At 41.9% G+C, this 26,042-nt stretch overlaps 1 protein-coding gene across 2 annotated transcripts in view; it reads right to left on the minus strand.

The window, feature by feature from the left end:
- Positions 1–26,042, minus strand: part of UBA6 (ubiquitin like modifier activating enzyme 6) — a 179,489-nt gene that overhangs the window by 50,490 nt on the left and 102,957 nt on the right. For both annotated transcript variants that reach the window (XM_077476136.1, XM_077476137.1), the window contains exons 21-27: positions 25,153–25,242; positions 23,648–23,728; positions 22,946–23,074; positions 14,836–14,887; positions 13,438–13,501; positions 12,214–12,283; positions 11,357–11,428 (exon numbers count right to left, since the gene is read on the minus strand). In XM_077476136.1, coding sequence (XP_077332262.1) covers positions 11,357–11,428; positions 12,214–12,283; positions 13,438–13,501; positions 14,836–14,887; positions 22,946–23,074; positions 23,648–23,728; positions 25,153–25,242 — 558 coding nt within the window. The remainder of the gene's footprint in view (positions 1–11,356; positions 11,429–12,213; positions 12,284–13,437; positions 13,502–14,835; positions 14,888–22,945; positions 23,075–23,647; positions 23,729–25,152; positions 25,243–26,042) is intronic.

Here is a 26,042-nt window from a genome sequence, read left to right on the forward strand (position 1 = left end):
AATGTGTCCCTGCCATCACTTCCCCTTGACGAGCAGGGAATCTCTTTCCGCCAGTGACGCTGTCACACCCATATGGGGGCGCGTCTCCGCGCCAGAGACACGTTTCGAGTTCCACCGCCAGCTGTTTGCTATAGAGCCGATTAGGTGGAACAGGGAATCTGATTGGCTCAAGCCAGTCGGTCTGGACATATAAGTGCTGACGCTCGGTTTTGAGTCTCTCAGTTCACTGGCTGCTGCCCCAATGTCAGCACCACCCACAGTCTCATTCAAGGTAAATTTAATAGCTATAGCAGGCATATTGAGCTCTTTGCCTCCTTGCCTGTGAATATCTTTATACTCCTTTACTCTCTTTTAAACTATATATTTTTACAAGAGGAGGACTGATTTAATCGCCTTACTGTCACAATTGTCCCCACAGTACAAACTTTGCCGCTGTTGGTAAATCAGGCGTCTCTTGTGAATGCGCGCCTACGACTGGCCCGTGGATACACAAACAATCCCATCTTGTCATGTGTATATGGACCCATGCAGCCAGCATGTATTTTCCTCTGCTGTTTATTTTTATCTTGAGCGAATCTAATATATGTGCGTACCTTTGGCCTTGTTATTTTATTATGATAAAAAGTCTCAGAACATAGTTTTTTGATGCTTTTCATATACATATACACACACACATATACATATTATATATATACATACATATACATACATACACACACACACATTATATATATATATATATATATATATATATATATATATATATATATATATATATATATATAAAATTTGCCCTGATGAAGGAAAAAAAAAAGTACCAATGAGAATTTCCAAAACATGTCAGGATGTATACATAAATCTAATCAACTGATCTCAAGCTATTTTGAGCAGCAGTCTGGATTATTAGCTTTGGGTATTTTAGGCATACATATGTCTTATTGATAATCATTCATTGGTGTACTGTCTATATTTCTTAAATGATTTATGTTTCTACATAATATAATTTTCTATTTTTGTATATCAATAAAGTTGGCACCTTTGTGCATTTTTTTTTACATACATTACCTCTTTATTGCTCTCCTCTGCCCTTTAAAGTCCAAGGGGGTGTCCCCATATGCACGTTGTTGCATGTTCTTGATACGATACAATATAGGATGCTGGCAGGCTAGCACACCATCCAATTCTCATTTTTTCGCCATCAGCTGGTTACACTGTGGAGTGTTATTTCAGCAGGAATATAGGGGATATCTGGGTGCAAGGTGTCTGTTTGCAGTGCTAGTTTTATATAAAAAGACATTTTACCACTGGTACACCTGCCATTTTCAATCTATGCCACTCTTTGGAACCATTGTTGCATAGTCAGCTAGGGGTGCTGAATGCTTAGAATATGGGGGGGGGGGACCCTTACTCTCCTACCAGTCAAGTGAGGTATTTGAAGCAAGTTACATGTTGTCATGTATAGCACCTTGACTCCTAAGTGTTAATATTTTAGGGGATGTTAGTGCCTCCTTAGCGAGTACATAGTTTCATGTTTTGTATCTTGTTTGTGTCCTGTTTGTCTGTAAAGGAAAAAAAAAAAAAAAGTAACATATAGGATTTTTTTTTCTCCTCTCTTTATGCATAAGTTCATAGGCTGCCGGAGGTACATATATGAATTTGGTGTACTTCCATGAGCCACGATTCCATCCCTATCACTTTCTTTTTCAGCTTGATTTTAGTATAGAATATCCTGACACCCCTTTTCAGGATTTGGTACAACCAAGTTTTTGTTATTAATTTATCATGATCCGTTGATTAGGTTGCGTGGTTTCGCATAGTCGACAACGTTAAACCTAAGCTCAAGTTGCCTAAATCAGTTCTTTGTTGGCCGGGCTCCATTATGAGTCTTTTTATCGTTTGTGGTGGCCATCTCGGAGATCAGCATTTCCATGTAAATGCTCGAAGCCTCATATCAGTTCATGCGAGTCATGTCATGCAAGCCACGTTTGTCTTGTTCACCTTACTGTCATCTGTAGAAGTACACGTGGTGTATTCGCTTGTCCTCATCTCCATGTCTGGTGCTGGGTGTATGCCCTCTTGGATTTCGGTTTCATTTTACTTCGTAAGTCCCAACCCTTCTTCAGGACAAATTGTCACACGTTTCAGACTTTGAAAACGCTGCCACTATTCCTGCTTACCCCGGAAGAGCCTCGGAGCAAGGCAGGGTGTCATCTTTATGAGCCTGGATGATCCCTAAACTTACGACACTACTCCACTGGCGAGCTATTCCCTATCCAGCCACAGCTAGGAAGGCAGCATTGTTTTGCCTGCTGTACCCTAGCCAGGCAGTTGCTAGTCAAGAGCCCATATCAAATCAGTCCATGGCCAAATCCTTAGCCCAGATTCACACCTTATTAAACGCTAGGTCTACCTCCATCTAGAATATTCAGGATAGGTTGGACATTGTGGAAGGCTCATAAGCCTCCCAGTGGCCCGTTACATCCTAGATGGTATAAAGTACTCATGTGGCGACATTTTCATCAGTATGAAAGCCAAGAATCCTAGCTTCACAATAGTGAATGGTGCTCAATGCTACGTTACACATCTGTTCCCTCCAAGTCCGTGGTCATTTCTGGAACTGCTGTGGTTCCTTCCCCATTACAATCCCCTGCAATAACTTTAATCACGGGGCGGACAGTTTGTGTAAAACGCAGGCTATTGCATATCTGCTCAGTTTGTTTAGGGCTCATTCTAGAACCTTATGCCCCAAGGTGGTTTGGACATCTAGTTCCTGACTAGGCAGTGTGCACATCAATTGTCTTGATTTCTGCTGAAATAGTCACCCAGCCCCGGGCTTGGCAAATTTTCTTTGCCAGGGGTTCATCTCAGGTTTCCACACGGGGTTGCTCGCTCTCCCATATGAAACATTTTAATGCAGGAATCTGCTTTTAGCCATATTGGATTCAGGTTCAGTGGACTTACTGCTTAATACAGAAGTGGACAAATGCTTCCCGATTGGGCCTTTCGTAAAACCTCCTTTCGATTCTTGGAGAGTCAGCTCGATTGGCGTAGCTCTGGGTTTTAGACATATGCAGTTCATTAAGTTTGGAAATAAATATCTGGCTGAAGTTTTGATTATTTGGAGATTTCGATTTATCCAAATACCGGAATTACACAGTATAAAACAAAGTTTACCGAATTCAAACTGTAAACATGTTTCCAAAATCAAAGACTGTGTGTGTGTTATTAGAGTACCATTTAAAAAAAAAATGCTGTTTTAGTTAAGACAAAGGGCTATTTAAAGGAGTGATTGTAATCATTTGATGAAGGTTTTTCTTTTGTTTGTTCAGTTTGCCTTATTGGAATCGGGGGGAAAAAAAAGCATCTAAAGTTTCTAGCGTTATTTAAACTTTTTCTGTCTGGTTCCATATTCCATAATGCACAGACATTATATTATATTTACTTATGGACACCATTATACCCATGAGTGTCTGCACATATATGGTTATAGAGTAATACAGTTTTATGGTATCTTTTTATAATATATATTTTTTTTTTTATTTTTTTTTTCCCCCCATTCATTTTTGGATATCAAGAAGGTGGCCACTAAGAGTATTCAGCTAACAGCTTCAAGAAAAGGGCCACCGTACTACTTTTCTCTTTTTTTTTTCTATTCATTATGGGCTATAATTTTATAAAATATATAATTTTATATAAATAACTATTAATTTTATGTAACCAAAAAATGGCTGAACTGTTATTGGAGACATGGTCTTAAAAAAATGGCCGTCGACCAACTTCCTGTTACTGCATATAAATATGATCGCTTGAGATCCAATCCAGTTCCCCTAAAGTCACGTGACATGATGTAACACGTAGGGCATGGCCGGAAGTAAAGCGTGGACTGGAAGCGGGGTAAGAGGCGTCTGTAACGCCGCTGTTTCATTTCACATGTGTTTTTTAATCCAATTTATGCAAGCTTCGATTTGGCTTTTAATAAATCTTTAGTTGTTTAAACGTTTTACGCTATAGGAGGCATTTATTTTATTCTCACATGGTATCTGGAAACCCTGAGTGACATATTAAGACCTGGTAGCTGGGAGCCTAGAAATGGGAGTTCGCCATTACCACAGTTATCCTGAAGGCAGATTTACCATTTCACAGAGGTGAGAGTTCTGTGAGCACTAAGCAGTTGTGTGAAGTCACTGATTGTTTGCACAAAAGTCTAATTTGAAGGACTGTTTGATACACTCCTGGAAGAATCTTTTTTGACTTTTGTTATGTCACTTTTGCACTTTATTGGTTGTGACATTTAGGTTGTGGAACGTCACTCATATTTGATAACTTTATTTCAGAATTTATACTTGTAATTTAGAGAGTGTGCTGATCATTTTAGATCTACATCTAAAATTTCTGATTCACAATTTATCGATTTGAACGCTTCAAATCAAAAATCGGTTAATTAGAAAAAAAAAAAAACTTGGAACAAATTCCGAATACGAATTCAATGAATCAACCAAATTTAACGAAACTAAAACATGTTTCGTCATGCACAGGTCTAACGTGCTTTCTTCAGGAGTCCCGCTCCAGCTCCCAAGTTTGCAGTCCTCAGACTAGATTCAAAGGCCTTAAGGAGACTGCAGGTCACTTGATTGGCGGTTCACTAGCTTCCAGTACATCACGCATGTATAGGTTAGCCTAGAGAACTTACACCCAAGTTCATGATACAGTTCCCATCACCATTGCCACATTCTATTAAGCACAGCCTAACCTTTGCTACTTTTTGCCACCTAAACCTTAAGCTGTCTCACGCTACCATTAGGGCATATTTAGCAGGTGTACAACACCACCTATCGCTAAACGATCCAAGCAGGCTTACCCTATTCTCCTCTCATCCAGTTAAGGCTGTTTTAAAGAGGTTGTAAACCCCTGAAGAAAAATGAATAAAATAAAAACCTGTAAGACACAGGCAAAACAAGCTAGTATACATCGCATATTAGCTCATTAGGAAATACTTACCTTAGAATGATGCCCTGCAGTGCTGCCCTCACTCCATTCCCATGGCTGACATTCACAGGAGTTACTTCCGGGTTCGCGGGCTCCATTGCTGTAATTGGCAAGAGCCACAATGACATCAATCCCGCGCATGCGCGTGGGTGCTGCCGGTCACAGCACGGGTACAGGAGATATTTATAGTACCTAAAAAGGCTTACCTGCAGGTACAAGTAGTGTAACAGTTTACAACCACTTTAAAAGGGCATTCAGAAGTGCCAAGGTTAAGCTAACATTTATGGTTCCTATCCCACCCCCCCACCCCGACATGTTCAAACAGCTTGTGGTAACCTCTAACTGGGCGGTACAAAAATTTAGTCTTGAAGGCCACCATGTTCCTGGTTTATTACAGCTTTCTCAGACTGAGTGAAGGACAGCGGGGCCTTAATTATTACCCAATATGTATGCATGGTACCTTGTAGCCGTTTTTGATGACCTGCTCTCTCTTACACACCATCTACCCTCAGGTAGCCCACTCTTGCCTTTCCCCATAGAACCCATGTCCACCATAGTGTTCATGTGCCATGTACGAACTTTCGCCCCTAGCGTAGGGATTAGACCCACACTAGGACATTCATTTAGGATTGAGGCGGCTTCGGCAGTCTCCAAACATAAGGTCCTCCGCATAGTGTTAAGAAGTTGGGTAGGTGGAAGTCCATCTGTTATGTTAGGTATATGCCCGATCCACAAATGAAAATAGCCAAAACGTTTAGTAGACTCGCAGAATAAGGTGTCCGTTTATTAATAAATCTTTAAACCATTCTGGTTCTGTCTCATTTTTGCCCCTTTCAGGCATACCTTCTTGTCTAGTCAGGGCATGCCTCAGGCCATATTTTCGTTACAGTGAGTATACCCGACCACAAGTTGTAAGGCTGAGGTAGTTATCCTGTATTTGTGGGAGGGGCCTATTCATCTTTTTACACCCCCAGACACTACCCTCTAGTGGTCACTGTGTTATGCCCCCCACCCTTTCAGGCATACCCTCTTGTCTACGGTCAGGGCACACCTCAGGCCATATTTTCGATAAGATGAGTATACCCGACTTAGTGTACACATGAATTCTAGTTGGCTGTTCTGTTACTGTACATAATGGCATTTTTGACTATTTTACAGCTATGTAAAAAAAATAAGGGAACCACTATGTGTATAACAGCACACACCTATTTATATCAAAATTTCTTTATGCTGTCACATAAAATATTGTGGAGATGCGACCCCATGTCACAGGTGCATATGTGCAGTGCATGCCTGATTTTGGCAGGAATACTAATTGCACACCTGTGGACTGGGTTCCTAAACTTCCCAGGAAGAGAAGTCATTGCTCAGACTTGGAGACAGCTCCGCCCGGCAGACAAGAAGTCTGGCCAGGATGGTTCCAGTAGGAGACGGCTCCAGGAGAAAGAGACAAGAGGTCTCGGAGTCTAAGACTGCAGGTGGCAGTCTGTGTGTATGTCTGAAGCAAGCAGGTGTAGCCTGTGACCAAAACAGCACGAAGCTGACAGTGAGTAAGCCAGAAGGCTATCGTTTGGTAATGCAGTGATGGTGGAACCCCCTACAAGGGAAGGTTACTGCTGCGTAAGCCAGGAGGCTAAGCAGGTAGATGTGGCCTGTGACCAAAGCAACACGAAGCTGACAGTGAGGTAAGCCAGGAGGCTATAGTTTGTTTATACAGTGATGGTGGAACCCCCTGTGAGGGAAGATTACTGTTTGTTTGAACTTTTTCCTTTCCTTTAAATAAAATGGGCTGCAGGCACCACTTGAACCTAATCACACCGGATCGTCACAATGTAGACAGTGCTAAATCTCTACGTTTTTTCCACACACACACACACACACACACACACACACACACACACACACACACACACACACACCAGCATTACTTACCAGTGGGTTTTAAAACACTACTACTTTGATCTTACTCTAAAATCAACTTAATAGTAAGCTGCAATGAAAGAGAGCACACTGCACATGTGCAGAGATTTGACTGAGGAACCACACTTGCTCAAGTAATGTTGGTGGGAAAAATACAATGGTTCTGTGTCCTAGCTACAGGACATGATGGGGTTTAGATAGGTATGTTGGTTTATCGATCAGGCATTCAGGGAAAACACCCCACCATATGGCATTTCCATTTTTAAAATTCTTAGACGTACAGTTTTTTAATTACCTCCTGGGGCCCATTAACTGCATAGTTTATTTTCTTTAAAAGGTGAACTTGGCCATTAATATTGCTGAGAGCTAAATGCTGGCCGATAACCAGCTGCAGAAGGAAAGGATTTGTCCCATGGAGAATCTCCTATAGTAGAAGCCCAGAGACTCACACAAGTGAAGTATACTTAAAATATACATGTCCAATAAATGATCTTGCAGGAAGTAGGCTTCCTAGCTTTTGGCATCAAAGGAATCACAGACTGCAAGTTGCCCGTCCATTAGAACTTGAGCATCAACAGCCATGCCAAAAAAGTCAGTGATCATGAGCAAGGATTGTAAATCAGTCTTCGAGACACAAGAGCTGTCAAAGCCCACTGAGTCTTACCAGGTCAGGGCACTACATTTGCCGGGACCAATGAGATTCACTGGAATGCCCTCCCCCTTGAGCCTGTGAACCAGATGAAGAAACCTCAAGGGAAGAAAAACAAAGTGTACTGATTCCATAAAGCCACCAAAGCTTTCACTGCTTCCACCAGAAGATCCCTGTACCTGGAGACAAAACTGTCCAGTCTATTGTTGACTCTGGAGGCCCACATCCGAAACTCCCATCTGCAACACCAGTCCTGGAACATTTCCTCAGGTATAGGCAGGGTCAGCTGAGAAAGTCTGCCTGCCAGCTGCTTACCAAATGTTGTTATAAATGTATTGCACGGCACTGGTTCTACGACAACTCTGGGTATCCTCACATAAAGATAAAGACAAAGACAGAGGACACTGGAAAGTGCAGGTAAAACCGCTTTAATAATGAAAAATTTAAAATTGCACTTACATAGAAGTAACTTGATCAGTGCACATCACCAGAAAAAAAATGAGAAATGTCAGGTCCTGTAAAGGTGCATTAGGAAGCTGATGACAGGAGAGGAAGCAATCGGGATGAATATTCTGAGGCATACACTGGAGAAAGCAAAAGGAGAGAAAACACAAAAGCATCCCAAGCTGGGACCAAGGGGTGAACAGAGTCTGCCTATGAGGGGATGCAGTACCTCCACTAATATGACAGTACATGGCATGAACCCATAAACCACAGATAGCATAGTCCTTGGCCTCAACTCAATCAGCCTGTCCACAGACAAAATATTGCATTATGGAGGCCTAGAGTGAAACTGGGCTACCAATATTATTATACAGGATTTAGATAGTGCCAACAGTTTGCGCGGCACTTTTGCAATATAAAAGGGAGACAATACAGCAACAATACAATTCAATACAAAAGAGTTAGAAGGGCCCCCTCCTCCTAACTCTCAGGTCCAAGGGCTCTCATATGAAAGTAGGAGAGTTAGAAGACCCGTGACTGGAGACCTTGAATCTGGGATTGACAAGACTAAAGTTTCTCCTGTGGGAGAAAGTCTTTGGACATAGATCAGGCCAGGGTCTATGTTCAGATACTACAAAGGATGAGCCAGGGCTGATTTCTGAATGTTCAGGATCTACCTGAACTGCTGTAATGGCTGGACCATCATAGCCAGGTTGTCTACCAGAGACTGGGGAACTGTACCCTCAACAGGAGGTCATCTAAGTACCCGACAATGGGGATGCAATGAATGTTCAGCAGGGCTAGTACTGGAGACACTACTTGTGAACTCAACACTTGATGTGCAGATTCTAGGCCAAAATGTGGAACCACAAGCGGGTAGTGCAGGGGCACCACAGCAAAGCGTAAGAAATGTTGATGCACTGGGAAGATGGGGTAAAGCAAGTACACGTCTGATGTCCACAGAAGCCAGATAGTCTCCCTAGAGAAGAAGGTGATGGCAATCAGATACAAACGCAAGGTGAGTAGGCACGGAAGCATGTGTCTGGGCCTCCATGGTCAGACTCAGAATTGGCAAGTGACTAGGTAATTCGGGCCACAATCTTTCATGACTGAAGTGAAAACCTAGCCAAAACGGCAGAAGAACAGGCCTCACCTGACAGACGCTAAAGAGGACTGATAGAAAAGACTGCAGACATTGGCACCATCAGTAGGCATGCTGCAAGCAGTCCCAGAGTGGTTCTTAGAGTGTGAGCTGGGACACCTGTTACACTGGTATAGAAATAAAGTAACAAGCTGCGGCTCAAGATGTTATACGACACCAACACAAATATACAAAAAAATGAGCTGGGCTAAATATGTGACCACACATTAATTAAACCAAAAATGGTAAAAGTGCTGCAAATATTGAATGGTAACAATGAATGAAATCTCAAAACGAATAAATTATCAATACTGAGTGAGAAAGTATATGTTATATAGTGATCGAAAAGACATATCATAAACTTAATATAAAAACGTGACTAAAGGAAAATCCACATATATTAGTGATCACGTGAATTAATGTGATAAAATGATAATAAAAATTGTCCTTATGAAGTTCTGTGCTTCTTGAATAATAGTGTAGCACCCAAACTTCCACACAAAATGACTTGTGAAGCACCTCCAAGTAAAACACACTGCCGCTTACCAGAACGAGGTGGTCCCTTACTACAGGGGGACCCACTGCGCGGATGGCTATAATCCCAGCCCCGGATAATTATGGCACCCAAGAGATTCCTCAGCTTCAATAGAGTGATCTGCAGATGAAACGCCACAACTTAACAGTTCACTGACACCAAAGGAGTTTTGGTGTTAGTCAGCTGGGAAATTCTTTTGGTGTCAGTCAGCTATTAAGTTGTGGCGTTTCATCTGTGGAGCACTATTGAAGCCGAGGAATCTCTTGGGTACCATAATTATCCCGGGCTGGGGTTATAGCCATCCACGCAGTGTAGTAAGGGATCATCTCATTCTGGTAAGCGGCAGTGTGTTTTTCATGGTGGAGGTGCTTCACAAGTCCTTTTGTTTGCTACACTATTAAAGAATCACGGAACTTCATAAGAACAAATTTATTATCATTTTATCATTAATTCACGTGATCACTAATATATGTGGATTTTCCTTTAGTCACATATTTATATTAAGTTTATGATATATGTCTTTACGATCACTATACAACATATTTTATCACTCAGTATTGATAATTTATTTGTTTTATTGAGATTTCATTTATTGTTACCATTCAATATTATTTGCAGCACTTTTACAATTAATGGTTTAATTAGTGTGTAGTCACATATTTAGCGCAGCTCCTTTTTGTATACCTGTTACAGTGGGATTGCTCCCTTTTTGTCTAGAAGCAGCCATGTTGCGCCTGCATGGTGATAGGGCTCAGGGTGCCAGGTAAGGCCTTAGGTCTTTCCACTTGGCACCTGCATGCAACACTCTACCTAGTGGAGGATGACGGTGCTCAATTCCACAACATTAATGCCCTCCACACAGAAAACCAGTAGGAAGTGGAAAATGTATGGGTGCCAAGTGACCAATGTAAAAGGAGAGGACTCCCAATGCCCATCCTGACTAGCCTACTCATGGAGCGAGTCTTCAAAAACAGTGCAAGCATTGCCAGCAGCTCTGAACCTGCAAAGCTCCTTATGTGGAACCCAATGCCCACAGATCACTTCCAAGTTATCCCCACACTGTGCAGTCCAACAAGGTCTGGACAGGACACTCCAAAAGACAGCTTGAGAACTGCTGCATAGGATGGCTGCAATCAAAAAGATAAGCTCAAACAGCAATGTAGAGAAGAGTCTTGAATAAAGCACCTTGCACACTTGTGCGACCTGAAAGTCACGCAACTTTGCAGTGACTTTGATGCAATTTAAAGTAATGTCTGTGTAATCTTGAGGTCTATGGACCTCAAGTCGCATCCAAGTCAGACCAAAGTATGCCAGGACTACCTTGAAGTTGCACAGATATGAATGGTACTCATTTTAAGTCATGGGGTAAGACTTGTCATGTGACTTTGCAGTCCCAAGTCGCAGGACATGTTGCACAAGTGTGAAAGGGGCCTAAGGAAAACATTTTTAAGAATAACAACAATTGGTGCTAATAAAAATAGGTTAGGTTAGTCTTTACACAGCTGAAGAAAAAAAACACAACCATCTTCCTAGGACACTAGAAACAAAACACTAAGACATGTATTTTCCGTGTAGGCAGCAGCATAACCTCAATAGAAAGAAAAAGGTTTTACAAATTGGATCAACTCGGCCCGCCATTTTTTTCAGATTTTGTCTTACAGGGAAAAATTAACATACATACCTTGTTGGAAGGTGTGAAATCTTTGATGGTCATCCCTGCTATAATGTTCTGGATGACATCATGTGTCACATCCTGCCAGTACAAAAAAAAAATAGAAGTAATTGATTATGAAGTATATGACAAACTGCAGACGACAGCTATCCTAAAATGTCAGAAAATTAAGTCCAGGGCACCAAGTCCAACCCCTTCATGATGAAGGTAAAAACAAATCCTAATGCCTGAACGCAGTTTTGCAACTTTTACATGTTTTAGTAAAAGTGTACTGTACAAAAAACTACTTAATTTATTCAGGTGAATTAGATCTTGATCTTTTCAGGACAAATTGGGCTTTCATTTGCTGCTAAATTGTAATGGATAAGTCCTGTACATAGGTTAACTTATAAATACAGATTTTTCATTTTTAAAATACAAAAAAACAATAAAAAAAACTTAGTTGTATTTATTTCTTGCCATTACCAAAATCTACCACCAAAGAACAACCCAAAATAAAGTCTACTACTTCTGATGATCACAGTGACACCACATTCATATAGATCATTTGTTTTCTGTACCCTTCGCAGCGCCCAGAAATAGCGTACATTTTTCTTTTTCATCCTACCCTAAACACACCGACACCAAATAAAAAAAATGCTTTATTTTTTTTATTTCTACCTAAAATACACTGACTCAGATTTTGACTTTGAACATAACCCTAAACCTTGACCCTCAACCCCAAATTAAACCCTGATCTAGCCATTTTCGTGTGTGTTTACTTATAATTTTATAGGTTATATACTGACTTTACCTAACCCAGTAGTTATTGGATGTCCAATTCTACCTGCAGTAAAAAGCATTCTCACTTTATTTTATACATTTACCTTTTCACTGAGCTGGATTTCATGGACTTCTGAAAACAGTTTCGCAGCGCTAATTATAAAACTGAGATGTCTAAAAATAAGAGACAAGCGGCATCAGAACACATATATATTTAGGACTACTATCTTAATATGAATACATAAGGGCATCTTTGTAAAGCCGTGAATGTCACAATCACTAGTACAAGTAAATCAAATCACTGTAATGTAAAAAGACTTGTAGCAGGAACATGAACATTCATTGAATGTTTGGCGAATGTCACATTCACTATTTTAACCACTTCAGCCCCAGAAGATTTTACCCGTTTCCTGACCAGAGCACTTTTTGCGATTCGGCACTGCGTGGTCGTGTGACGTTGAACCCAAACAAAATTGACATACTTTTTTTCCCCCCACAAATAGAGCTTTTTGGTGGTATTTGATTGCCTCTACGGTTTTTATTTTTTGCGCTATAAACAAAAAAGGGAGTGACAATTTTGAAAAAAAAAAAAAAAAAAAGCACTATTTTTTACTTTATGCTATAATAAATATGCCCCAAGAAAAAAAAAAAAAAATAAATAAAAATAAAAAAGATTTTTTTCCCCTCAGTTTAGGTCAATACGTATTCTTCTACATTTTTTAAAAATTTTTTTAAACCCAAATCACAATAAGCTTATATTGATTGGTTTGCGCAAAAGTTATAGCGTCTACAAAATAGAGGATTGTTTCATGGCTTTTTTATTGTTCATTTTTTATTTATTTATGTATTTTTTTACTAGTAATGGCATTGATCTTTGACTTTTATCAAGATGGACATGTCGGACAATTGTAACACCATTTTTACAGCGATCAATGCTATAAAATTGCATTGATTACTGTGAAAAAGTCACTGGCAGTGAAGGGGTTAACCACTAGGGGGCAGTGAAGGGTTTAAGTGTGTCCTAGTACATGTTCTAACTGAAGGAGGGATGGGGCTGTGCAGGGGAGATGACGATCTGTCTGTTCTCCCCGCAGAGAACCGGAAACTGTGTGTTTACACACACAGATCCCGGTTCTCGGTGTGCGCAGAGCAATTGCGTGAGAATCGCTCCGTGGGTGAGCAGGGGGCGCCTGTTGTACAGATGTACCATGACAGCGATTCGCGCAGCTGAGCCATAACTGCGGCAACTGGTCAGCATGCAGTTAAGTATACCGTACCCCTTATTGTTACAGTGTGCAAACCATTAATAGAAGAAATCCTGTACTTACAATGGGTCTGTTATATCAAACTGTACTGGAGTAGGGGGTCGCTTTGGAGATTGCCAAAATAAACCTGAATAAAGCAAAAGTATAAGACATCCACAAATGTTATTATAATTACAATGTACTACTAGAACACTATTTATATTCCAAAGGGACTTAAAATGATTGTAAAAGGAAACATTTTTATTAAAGAAAAAATATGTTATACTTACCTGCTCTGTGCAATGGCTTTGCACAGAGCAGTCCCGATCCTCCTCTTCTCGGGTCCCACACCAGCGCTCTGGACCCCCCCCCACCTAGTGCCCCCACAGTAAACTGCTTGCTGTGGGGGCACTCGTGTGTGCTCGCTCCTCAGCCGGTGTTCTGGCAGATAGTGTCCTGCCATCATATAGTGTCCGCCCCGTACTGCAGAAGGTTTGGAAAATCTCCGAAGCTGAACGGCGCCTGCTCCGTGAGTGGAGGTGGCAGCCCCACCACCCAAGCGGACATAGGGTTGTGAAAATTGGAGGGCCCCTCGCGGGCGAGCTTCGTTTGCCACGCTGCGGGCTTGGCCTCGCTGCGCTCGCCACGCTGCGGGCTTGGCCTCGCTGCGCTCGCCACGCTGCGGGCTTGGCCTCGCTGCGCTCGGCTCTTTTATATTCCTACTCTATATCCACTTGGATGGTGGGGATGGAACCTGGACTCACGGCGCAGGTGCCGTTCATCCTCGGCTATTTTCGGAATCTGTGTTGCTGTGTACTGCGCATGCACTATCCGATGGGGGACCATATATGATAGGACACCGGCTCTCTGTGTCCATAAGGACACAAAGAGCATGGCTCTGCCCCGCCTCCCCAGCCTCTCTGGATGCGATTGACAGCAACGGGAGCCAATGGCTCAATCTCAGCCAGTCAGGTGAGAGAGACTCGGGAGAGCCTCGGGTCTCATGCACATCTCTGGATCAAGATCAGGCATTAGGTGGGCAATAGTGGGGCTGAGGGGGGAGCTGCACCAAACATTTTTTTACTTTTATACATAGAATGCATGAAGGTAAAAAACCTTCAGCCTTTACAACCACGTTAATACTGATATATTGTAAACCTACAGACTTGCACTCACCACCTATAGACACACTTTTCAAAACCCATTTATACAGCTCAAAACATGTATAATTTAAATAGTTTTAGCAAAAAACATATTTAAAAAAGGAGAAGTAGGCATGTTGCTCAACTGATAGCAAGAGACAAGATATTATTAAATGGCATCATCATTACTTCTGCAATTATTAAAGTTCAATCATTACGAAGATTAACAACATCCCCTACTCCAATCAAAACAAAACGCAACAAAAGGAAAAAAAAAAATAAGAAGAAAAAAAAAAAATAAATTGTCCATAGTGTCACTGTTCCTATTTCCACTACTTACTTCCATCTTTTAATCGTGTATCCAGAGGGAATGAATGCAATAGTTGCTGAGCCTAGGATAAAAAAGGAGAATAAAGTGAGATCCTTGATCAAATATATGCGAGGGTTACAATACCCACACAAAACACAAGAATTTAAAGCCATATAATAAAAATCAAAAGAAAACTCTCATACGAGACACATTAGGATTTTAATAACAGCTTACCTGTAAATTTATTTTCTTGGAGTACATCACGGGACATAGAGCACCAGAGTAAATCACTATGTGGGTATATAGACTTGTATAGCTTCAGGTGATGGACCCTGGTATACCCAATACAGGAAGTTCACTCCCTATATAACCCCTCCTCCTACAAGGAGTACCTCAGTTTTTGTAGCAAAGCAATATACCTAAACCCCAGAAACCTCTGTGTCCCGTGATGTACTCCAAGAAAAGCATTTTACAGGTAAGCTGTTATAAAAATCCTATTTTCTTTATCGTACATCACCAGATACAGAGCACCAGCGTAATCACTATGTGGGATGTCCCATAGCAATGCTATATGTGGGGAGGGAGACAAAACCCGTAGGGCACCCCCAGACTTGAGGACCTGTACTGCTGCATGCAGCACACTGTGCCCAAAGGTGATATACTCAATGCCTTCTTACATCCACCTGATAAAACTTGGTGAACGTTTGTACTGAAGAACAAGTTGTAGCCTTACAGATCTGAGCCATGGAGGCCTGGTGACGCACTGCCCAAGAAGCACTAACCGCTCTGGTAGAGTGCGTTTTGGCTTGAAAAGGTGGAATCTTACCCCTTAAATCATAAGCCTGAATTATAACTTCCCGAATCCACTTAGTGACAGTGAAGTTCGATGCTGCCTGTCCTTTCTTAGGAAACTCTGGCAGTATAAATAAGACAGGCGTTTTATATTGTAGTCCTGTAATTCTTAGAAATAATTCACTTAAATCCACCCAAACAAGAGTCTAAAGCCGCGTACACACGGGCGGACTATATAGCCAACTTAGTCCGTCAGACAATCCGACGGACAGTCCGTCCTACTTTCGAATGAACGGACTTGACCACACACGGATGCACAAACAGTCCGTCGAAAGTTTGCGCGATGACGTGTACAGCACGTACGACGGGACTAGAAATAGGAAGTCCAATACACAGCAATGCAACCTTTCGCCGTGTAAATCCTTTCTGAGCATGCACCATACTTAGTCCGTCGAACTAGCCTACTCACGAGCGGATTGTCCGCTGAAACCAAAGTACGACGGACAATATTACGGAAATCCCGAAATACTTAGTCCACCAGGCTTCACGCTGAAAAAGTCAGCTGAAGCCCACACATGAGCGGACTGTCCGCTGAAATGTGTTTCGACGGACTAAGTTGGCCAGACAGTCCACCCGTGTGTACGCGGCTTTAAGTCCTTGTACACACGGTCGGACATTCCGACAACAAAAGCCGTCTGATTTTGTCCGAAACTTGTGTTGCATACACACGGTCGGACAAACTTGTCGGAAAATCCGATGGACCGTAACGTAGTAGCCAATAGCTTTGGTCTAGGAATTTGATCTGAGCATGCGTGGCACTTTGTCCGATCGGAATTCTCTACACACAATCGGACAAAGTCAACTTTGTCCGTCGGATATTCCGATGGAAACAGTCCGATGGAGCCCACACACAGTAGGATTATCCGACAACGCGGTCTGATCGGACATTTTCCGTCAGAATGTCTGACCGTGTGTATGAGACATCCCGGGTATGATAAAATTAGACATCTGAAATCATAGTATAATAAAATAAATAACAAATAATAATATAATAAAAATTATTCAATAATGTAATCAAATAAAAAAAACACTGAAATATGCAGAGTTGCAGAATTGTCGCTGTCATTACTTTTAGTGTTTGATGACGAATTTCCCCACAAATTACTATCGCTCAATTCTGCGAGTGATTCTAATTTATTATAGCCGTTTATTAGTTGGTCTATAACCACTTTTGATGTAAACTGAAATTTTTTTGGTTGCTATGGACAATCTCCAGTTTCCTGGCATAAAGAACAGTATTTATAATATAAAACTGCATGCAGGACACTGGAAAAACCACTAGGGACAAAGGGGATGTGTAATTATATGATACAGTACTGTAATCTATACTGTGTCTTTTACTTTTTGAATTAGGTGCCGAACTCCATCCCTGTACATCGCAATGCTCGCAGGGAATGGAGCTCTGTGCTGCCACAGGTCGAGCCAGACACGGCGGCTCGCTGATCACAGCAGGGAGACATCGCTGTATCCAAGGGACAAGGTAAGTAACCCCCTACATGGATCCAGCGATTCGATCCAGAGTCTGGCTCGGAAATACCACTTATGGTAATTAAATCTCACCCCAAGCCAGACTCAGGAATACCGCCAGGGAGGCTACATAGTCTTTGACCACTCTCACCACATCAAGACAATGTAGCGACTTCTCTTCCCTGGAACATGGTTTTGGAAAAAACGATGGCAGGACAATATCTTGGTTCAGGTGAAAACCAGAGACCACGTTTGGCAGAAAACCTGGACGAGGGCACAACCCCACTTTGTGCACGTGAATAATTAAGTATGGCTCTTAATGAGAAAGAGCAGCCAATTCCGAAAACCCTTCTTGCCGAGGATATAGCAACCAAGAACATTAACCTTGTCAGAAGGACTAGGGAATATGCTGTATGGGTTCAAATGGCTGTTTTTGTAACACTGACAAAACTAAGTTCAAGTCCCAAGGGTTCAAAGGTGATTAACTGGCGGATTAAGCCACATCGTCCCTTGCATAAAACCCCGGACTAAAGAACGTGAAGCAAGCAGTCTTTGAAATAAGAACGATAAAGCCGAGACTTGGCCCTTAATGGTACTCAAGGCCAACGTCATCTCTACCCAATTGTAGAAAGGCAAGAATTTTGCCTATGATATACCTCAGAGGGTGCTAACCCTTGGATTCACACCAGGAAACATAAGCCCTCCAGACTCTAATGTATAATTCTGGAAGCTGGCTTCCTTGCATTAATCAAGGTAGAGATAACTGACCCGGAAAGCCCACGTTTCTTCAGAATGTGGATTTCAATATTCAAGCTGTTAAATTTAGAGTTCGTAAGGTAGGATGGACTATTGGCCCCTGTGAGCGTAGGTCTAGCCGTAGCGGAAGGGACCATTGACCCTCCACAGACATCTTTGCGATTTCTGCATACCAGGACCTTCTGGGCCACGCTGGAGCTACCAGAATTACCGGCTTTCTTTCCAGCTTGATCCTGCAAAGAAGTCGTGGCAGCAACTGAATAGGGGGAAAATGCATAAATCAGTGAGAACTGAACCCACAGGGTCACCAATGCATCTGTTCCACATGAGAGAGGATCCCTCATCCTGGACACAAAGTTGGCCAACTTCGCATTGAACCTGGACACCAGAAGATCTACGTCCGTAGTCCCCCATTTCTGGCAAACAGCTCGAAAAATATCAGGGTGAAAAGACCATTCCCCCTGGAGCAACTGCTGGTGACTCAAGAAGTCCGCCTGACAATTCTCTACTCCCGGAATGAAAACTGCTGATAGGTACGGAACATTCCTTTCTGCCCAAGTTAGGACATGGTTCATCTCCCTCTGTGCTTTGAGACTTCTGGGTGTCCCCTTGGTGATCGATGGAAGCCACAGCTGTGACATTGTTGGATTGGATCCGGACAGGACAATCCCGTAACCTGAATGTCCAGGCCTTTAGAGCCAGACCCGCTGTCCAGATCTCTAGGATGTTCATGGGCAAGGTTCTTTTGGTTCTTGACCACAGTCCCTGGAAAGTTGTCTTTTCTAGCACAGCTCCCCAGCCTGAAAAAGGATGGCATCTGTCATTACCACCTTCCAGATAACTGGTCTGAAGGATTTTCCCTTCATCAGCTGAGGCTTTGGGACACCCTTAGGGACAGCCACATTAGCAAGTCTAAAGCTTGAAACATTTTGTTCCAAGCAGACAGGATACTGTTTTGCAACAGTCTCGAATGGAACTGGGCATATGGAACCACTTCGAATGAAGCCACCATCATTCCTAACAACCTCAAGCAAAGGCGAATGGAGGGATCTCCTTTCGACCTGACCATCTGCACCAGCTCTCTTATAGAGTTGATCTTTGCCTGAGGCAAGAACACCTTTTTCTGAGCTGTGTATGATCAGACCCAGGTACTCCAGCCTTTTTAGCGGTTTTAAGAGAGACTTATCTAGGTTGAGAATCCAACATAGACTTCCCAAGGTAACTGGTTGTAATGCGCACGCTTTGCTACAAACGAGCCACGACTGGTCTATTAACAATAGATCGTCCAGGTACGCCAAGACAGTTAAGTCCTGTGCCCTTAACCTGGCTAGAGGTGGGGCCAGACCTTTTGTAAACACCTGGGGTGCTGTAGCTAGCCTGAAGGGCAAGGCTACAAAAACTGGAAATTATGCTGTTCTACCTCAAACCGCAGAAACCTTTGGTGAGCAGGAAATATAGGGACATGCAGATATGCATCCCTGATGTCGATAAGATGCCAGAAGTTCTCCTCCTTGTAGGATAGAAATCACTGACCTGATCAACTCCATGTAAAAAAGAGCAGATCTTCAGGAATCGATTTAGATTCTTTAGATCTAGAATGAGTCTGACATCTCCATTCGGTTTTGGCACCTTAACGAGGTTTGAATAAAACCCCAAACCTTGCTCTTCTGTGGGTATTTGTATGATCACCCCCTAAGCCAGTAATCGGTCTAGTGCCCGAAACAGAGATTGCCTTATCCCTAGATTTTTTGGGAAGGTTTGACCTCAGAAAACGAGACGGTGGAAACTCCTGAAATTCTAGTTTGTACCCTAGAGACACTGTGGAGATGACCCATCTGTCCTGAATTTCCTCATCAGACTTCTGAGTATTGCAGAAATCTTCCCCCCAATCTGACGAAGGGGGACACCCCTTCATAATGAGGTTTTAGAATTCTGCTTTGCAGGTTTCCTCCCCAGGACTTCTTTTGTGCCTGGGCCTGACCTTGAGGCTTTCCTCTAGAGCAGGGATATGCAATTAGCGGACCTCCAGCTGTTGCAGAACTACAATTCCATGAGGCATAGCAAGACTGACAGCCACAAGCATGACACGCAGAGACAGAGGCATGATGGGACTTGTAGTTTTGCAACAGCTGGAGGTCCGCTAATTGCATATCCCTGCTCTAGAGTTTGACAGGAGAGGTTGTCGCTGATGTCCCTGGCACAGGAGAAGGAATTCGCTTAAATGGAGTTTATTCCTTCTCTTGACTGGCAAAAGAGGACTTTTCCTACTAGAAATCATTTGAATGTATTTGTCTTAATAGCATATTCCCATGAAAAGCAAACCCAGTCAGGAGCTTCTTGCATGGTGCTTCGGCTGACCAATTTGTTAACCACAGGATCCTACACATGTGTACTAGCACAAGCGCAAGGCAGGACGCCTGGTGAATAGACTCTTTAATGGCGTCTATGGCAAAACATAAAGCTCTTGGTTTTTCATCCAAATCCTGGGCTTGCTGTACAGGAACCTCTAAGGGCCTGTCTAAACTGATCATTTAGGGATTGACAGATGCCGATTGCAGCGACTGCAGGCTGAGTAACAGCACTTGCCAAGGAAAAAAGAGGATTTTAACAGGAATTCCAACCTTTTATCTGTTGGATCCTTAAGCATTTGTGCATTGTCTAATGGACAAGTTAGACTTCTATTCACACTGGAAATCGCAGAGTCAACTACTGGTACATTCCATCTTTTGGTGAATTTCTCCTCCATGGGATAGAGAGCTGAGAATCTCTTTGGAGGGAGAAAATGCTTATCCGGGTGATCCCATTCAACAAAAATAAGCTGTTCTAATAATGCATGTACAGGAAACGCATGCAAAGGCTGTGAAGGTTTTAAAGAACCCAAAGAAAAAACAAAAACTTTCAGCTGACTCCGTTAGGGGTAGCTTGAAAGTGGAACGAACCATCTCCATAAGAGTTTACACCAGTAATTTTTCATATTCAGAGGTTGAAAAGGGTTCATTCACCGTTGTTTCCTCTGTAGAGGAGTAATTGGTTTGTCTTTCCTCCTGATCGCCTGAGGGTAACATCTCATCCTCTACCCACTGTCTCCTTGGTAAAGGGTCTAAGGTGGGGGATGGGGATCTAACACGCTTCCTATCCTTTTGGATGGAGGATGCGATTAAAGCAGCTAATTTTCCTTCCAAGCCCAGCAGGGTGGAGGAAAATGCATCTTCAGTCACATATACAGGGGCTGAGATGTGAGAAGCAGCTGCCCCACCAATTAGTTACAATGACTCACCCTGGCTTGCCACATCTGGTATTTCAGGAGAGGATGACAGTGTGGAGGAACGACTGGAGTTCCCAGTGCCTGGGTGGAATTTTTGGTACCTTTTTTGTGGTGTCTTTTTTGGGAGCCACAGTGCTAAGCACAAAAGCAGAGGCACTTAGTAAATGCACTATTTGCTGAGCATAAAATGCCGCTATAACATTCAGCTTGGTGCTGAGTAAAATGTATTTCCTGTACTGGAAATGCCTGTATGCTTTGCCTTACATGCCCCCTGCATGCCTGTGTGTCAGACATCCATTTCTCCAGCTCCTTGAGGTTTTTAATGTCTCAGTTGCGAGGCTCTGCTTGGCGTCCCCTGCGTCTGCGCCACACACCAAGCCACGCCCCCTCCACTCATTAACCCATCCCCCCCCTCTTATTTAAAATTAACAGCAGTCCGCATTCACGGACGTAATTCGGGTCTGCCAGTGCAGACCCGTGAGAGGGGAGGAACAGGGTAGGCTGGGGAGGCGGTAATAAAGTATATTCACACACACACACACAGAGTCCCACCACAGTACATATACTGTATGTCATGGTGCCTACTAGGACTAAGGGGGATGCTGCATGTCTGGTGATTTATGTAAAAAAACAACATGGGGAAGCAACCGCTGTACCCCCCCCCATCACGGCAGGCTGTGTTAGAAAACCTTTAAGGACCAGGTCCCTTTCTATCGGGGTTCCACTCCCTTGGACCTGTATTAGCACCCCACCTGGGAAATCTTTAGGTAATGTAAGCATGACCAAAAATCCCTGAGTCCAGCCCTGCAAGGAGAGGCGTTATAGGCAAAATCTTGCGCTTTGTACTATTGGGTACTATCCACCTTGGCTTCAGTGGCACTTTGGATGGATCTGGTCTATGGAGGCTGTTTAAATTCAGCAAGGATCCCTCCAGCGGAGCTTTTCGGAGCACATCTTCATTTGTGACCAACACCTTAGACACTGGCGAGAAAACTGAGGTACTCTTGGTAGGAGGAGGGGTTATATTGGGAGTGAACTTCCTGTATTGGGTATACCAGTGACCATCACCTGAAGGTGCCTATATAACCACATAGTGATTACTATGGTGCTCTGTGTCCCGTGATGTACAATAAAAGGGGCATTTTTCATATCTTTTTAATATATATTATATAAAAAATTATATATAAAAAACACACACACACTTTAAAAGCTAGGTAGTACATGACATTCAAAATATAAAAAGGATAATTCCGTGTTTCCCAAAGTAGGTATGTGTAGCAATGGTGATGCTTCAAAGAATTGGCCATGTGATTCTTTGCAGGACAACCTTGTAGGAGATGGTGTTTGTTCTAGAATCAACTACCATCAGCACTAGAGGTTAAACAGCGATTTAAATTGCAGGACTACTAGTATTTTTATGTATATACCTCAGTGCTAACTTGGAGAAGACATGTTACTGGATGCGGACATGGAGGGTAGAATGTTTCTATGAAGAATGTGCATATGAGCATACTCAATTTCAGAAAAATATCAAACTGCATTAAGGACTTTTAAAATGATGTAGAAAAAAAATCGTTTTTGTATTTTAAACAGCCTAAACAAAAAAAACAAAAAAAAAAACTCCATTATCTCAGGGATAACTATGAGCTTTAAAAGGGGTATGTATACTCAAGAGTATACTGAAGGGATGGTCAAATTAAATATACAAGCACAAACACACATACATGCACCCAAAAAAAGAAAAATTCTAAAAATTGACTCTAATTTACTGAACATATATACTGTTATTTGTTCACTAACCTTGTGATTAAAATACTTTTCAAACTTTAACCTTGCTAATTGCACACAGTGAGACCAATTCCTGGGTTTCCTGCTCAGTAGCTTAACAATATGGAAGCAGCCTTCTAAGCTTTCGCCATTTCGTATTCTCTGCAATAAAGAATAAGCAATAAGGATGCAATTATTACATAGAACTGGCAGCAACACTAAAATAAAAATAAAAAAAAATCTGCTTTTTCATGCACATATATGCATTAGGATACTAGAAAACCCAATAATGTAAATATATAAAGCAATCTATGCCCTCATATTAATAAATACATAATTCAGCTACATGCATTGTTGCAGCTTGTTGAATGCTTGTTGTAAAATATGGACATTAATATGAGTGCTAATCAATGCCCCAGTACCCAATATAAAATACATAAATAATACAATTAACACATTTTAAATATTCAACAACCACTAAATTCATTGATTTGTTCAGTTTTAGGTCTCCACTAGTCATCTGTCTTTGTACAGGGATATCACTAAATTCAAGTACTTGTACATGTTACATTCTGTAGACATATTTTGGTTATCGGTACCAATAATTGGGAGCACTGTATTTTGGCATTACAATTTTTGTAGTTCATAAAATGCAGAGCAATACAAAATTTTCATCATCTTGAGAATTTATTTTGATAGGATTATGGCAACCTAAATACCATTTTCTGTACATACCTGTAGAACATCTTCTACAGAAGCATGCGTCTGCCAGAATTTGTTGTACAATGAAGGCTTATGTGAAAACGAACTCTCAAACTAATCAGAAAAGCAGAAAAAATAAATAAAATAAAAAAATCAGGTTAAAAGGCAGAAGATAAAGCTGAGTTTCAAATGAGTTGAGTTTTCATTTCATACTAAAGTGGATGTCTGCTTTAAACCCCTCCAATAACTCAACTGACTATTCCATTCCTTTCTTTCAGATCGGATAGCATTTATAAGCACCCAATTAGGCAAGCTGTAAAACGGATATGCATTAAAACTTTTTGGGGGGAATTTACTAAAACTGGCACACAGAATCTGGTGCAGCTGTGCATAGTAACCAATCAGCTTCTAGATTTTATTGTCAAAGCTTAAAAGAGAAGTATGGGTTTTCTTTTTGCAACCTTACTTACCTAGGTGGATGCTGCATCTGTCCCCCACTGGCTCCAAGACTCAGAACTGAGAGATCAAAGAATGCTGATCGCTCAGGTCTCAGTGCTTTGCGTGCGGTCTGTTCTTTGACAACGCATAAACTCCTCCGCCCGGGTGAGCACTAGGCTGTGGAGGGGGCAGGATTGGCTGGCTCAGGCCTTCAGTGGCTCGCTAAAAGGCTGAGTCAGGTGGATCCCGACCATATGGTCGTGATTTTACCCCAGCCTGGACTGGCTCTGTAACATCAGCCAACAGCAGGCTTCAGCCCGCTGTTGGCTGAAACAGGTCACAGGAGCGCAGAACAAACTGCTCTCCTGTGATCCACAGAAGTTTGGCTGTACTTCTTTGATTAAACAAGCTGATGTTAGAAGCGGTTTGGTTACTATGCACAGCTGCACCGGATTCTATGTGCACCAGTTTTAGTAAATCTCCTCCTTTGGGTCTCAGGAGAATATTGGAGCTTGTAACGAGCAGAATCATCGAGCTGCTAGACAAGGGTGCAGTTATAAAATATTGCAATATTCCTATGGAGTTAAAAAATAAATAAAAATCAAATAGAAAGGTGCCCCCACTAAGACACTTTCGGAACTGTTATGCAAAGAAGGCTGATCCACCCACAATATGATTTTGAAAAAAAAAAAAAAAAAAAAAAAAAGAAACATTACCACGCTACCATTATACAAAGAAACTTATAAAAACAAAAAAAGAGTGCACTTCTAAATTCACTAAAGCCTGGGAAGCATGTCTGGAAAACCCGTCCATAGAAACAGACTTAAAATTAGCCTAATCCCACCAACCAACAATGGGATTACACCTCTATACAATATCTTTTCCAAGAATATCAGAAAATGTTCCATTACTGAATATACCCTGGGACCTGTAATGGCACACATGAAAATATAGGGATCTACCTCCTTCATAAAACCATAATACTATTGGTGGGAGGAACTAAATATACCCCACTTCAAGGTTAAGTCCTCTAGGAATGGTTCTTTATATACTTTGACAACAAGATTTATAAAAAATAAATAAATAAAAAAATTGAATACCTTGTCTCTTGCCCACTGAATTGTGTGCTCAATGATTGCTGGAAATGACTTTAAAGTGCAAAAAGGAATTTCTTCATCTGGAGGATCCCGCTATGTTGGAAACAAGAAAATCAGTAAAGTTGTTTAACAGGGAGCCAAGATGAAGATATGATCTGACATTTCAGTGATAACACACAGATACAAATGTGGACACATTTTTGCTACCCTTAATCATAACAAGCATCTAGTGATATAGTAAGGGGCAATTCACACTGCAACGTCTGTTAAATTGGAGAGCAGCCAGAGTATTTCAGTGTTCCGGACACTCTTTTGCCTAGGCCTAGGGAGCAGTGTGGTGCACGATTCTGCACACCGCACCATCCTGTGTTTGTACCAGCTTTTTTTGAAGTGTAGAAAACGCACACTTCATTCACTGTAATGTCGTGAGGCACGCAGCACTGGGATGTTGCAGCACAACTTGGCCAGGTGTGCTGCGAAAAAAGTGCAGCATGTCTTCAATTTATCACGGCACGCAATAAAATATCTGTCACCCCACATTGTGTAAATTGGCCCCCAGTGTCAAGAGCTTTGAACATACAGGAGGCATATTAAATTTGCATCAGATCATGCAAGCTATGATTAGGGACTGCGTATACTGGAGGCGATATCACTGCTCCAAATGATAATGGTCTTTTGGCTAAATGACACACAGGAGCACCACAATGTGTAGCGTGGCATCCTAAAGTAACAAACCAGAATGCCTTTATTTTTCACAGAAAAGTGATTAGAGTCTGGATTACATCAAAATCTGTACTACGCTAATATTTAGACTGAATGCTGTAAGGAGAAGAAGAGTTCCTTTATAGCAGGTTAAACAGCATACTGTTTGCACGGTCTAATTTGTCCCTTCT

The sequence above is a fragment of the Lithobates pipiens genome, unplaced genomic scaffold, assembly GCF_037356315.1.
Source record: "Lithobates pipiens isolate NorthernLeopardFrog02 unplaced genomic scaffold, aLitPip1_a1.2 Scaffold_13, whole genome shotgun sequence".
Lineage (NCBI taxonomy): Eukaryota > Metazoa > Chordata > Amphibia > Anura > Ranidae > Lithobates > Lithobates pipiens.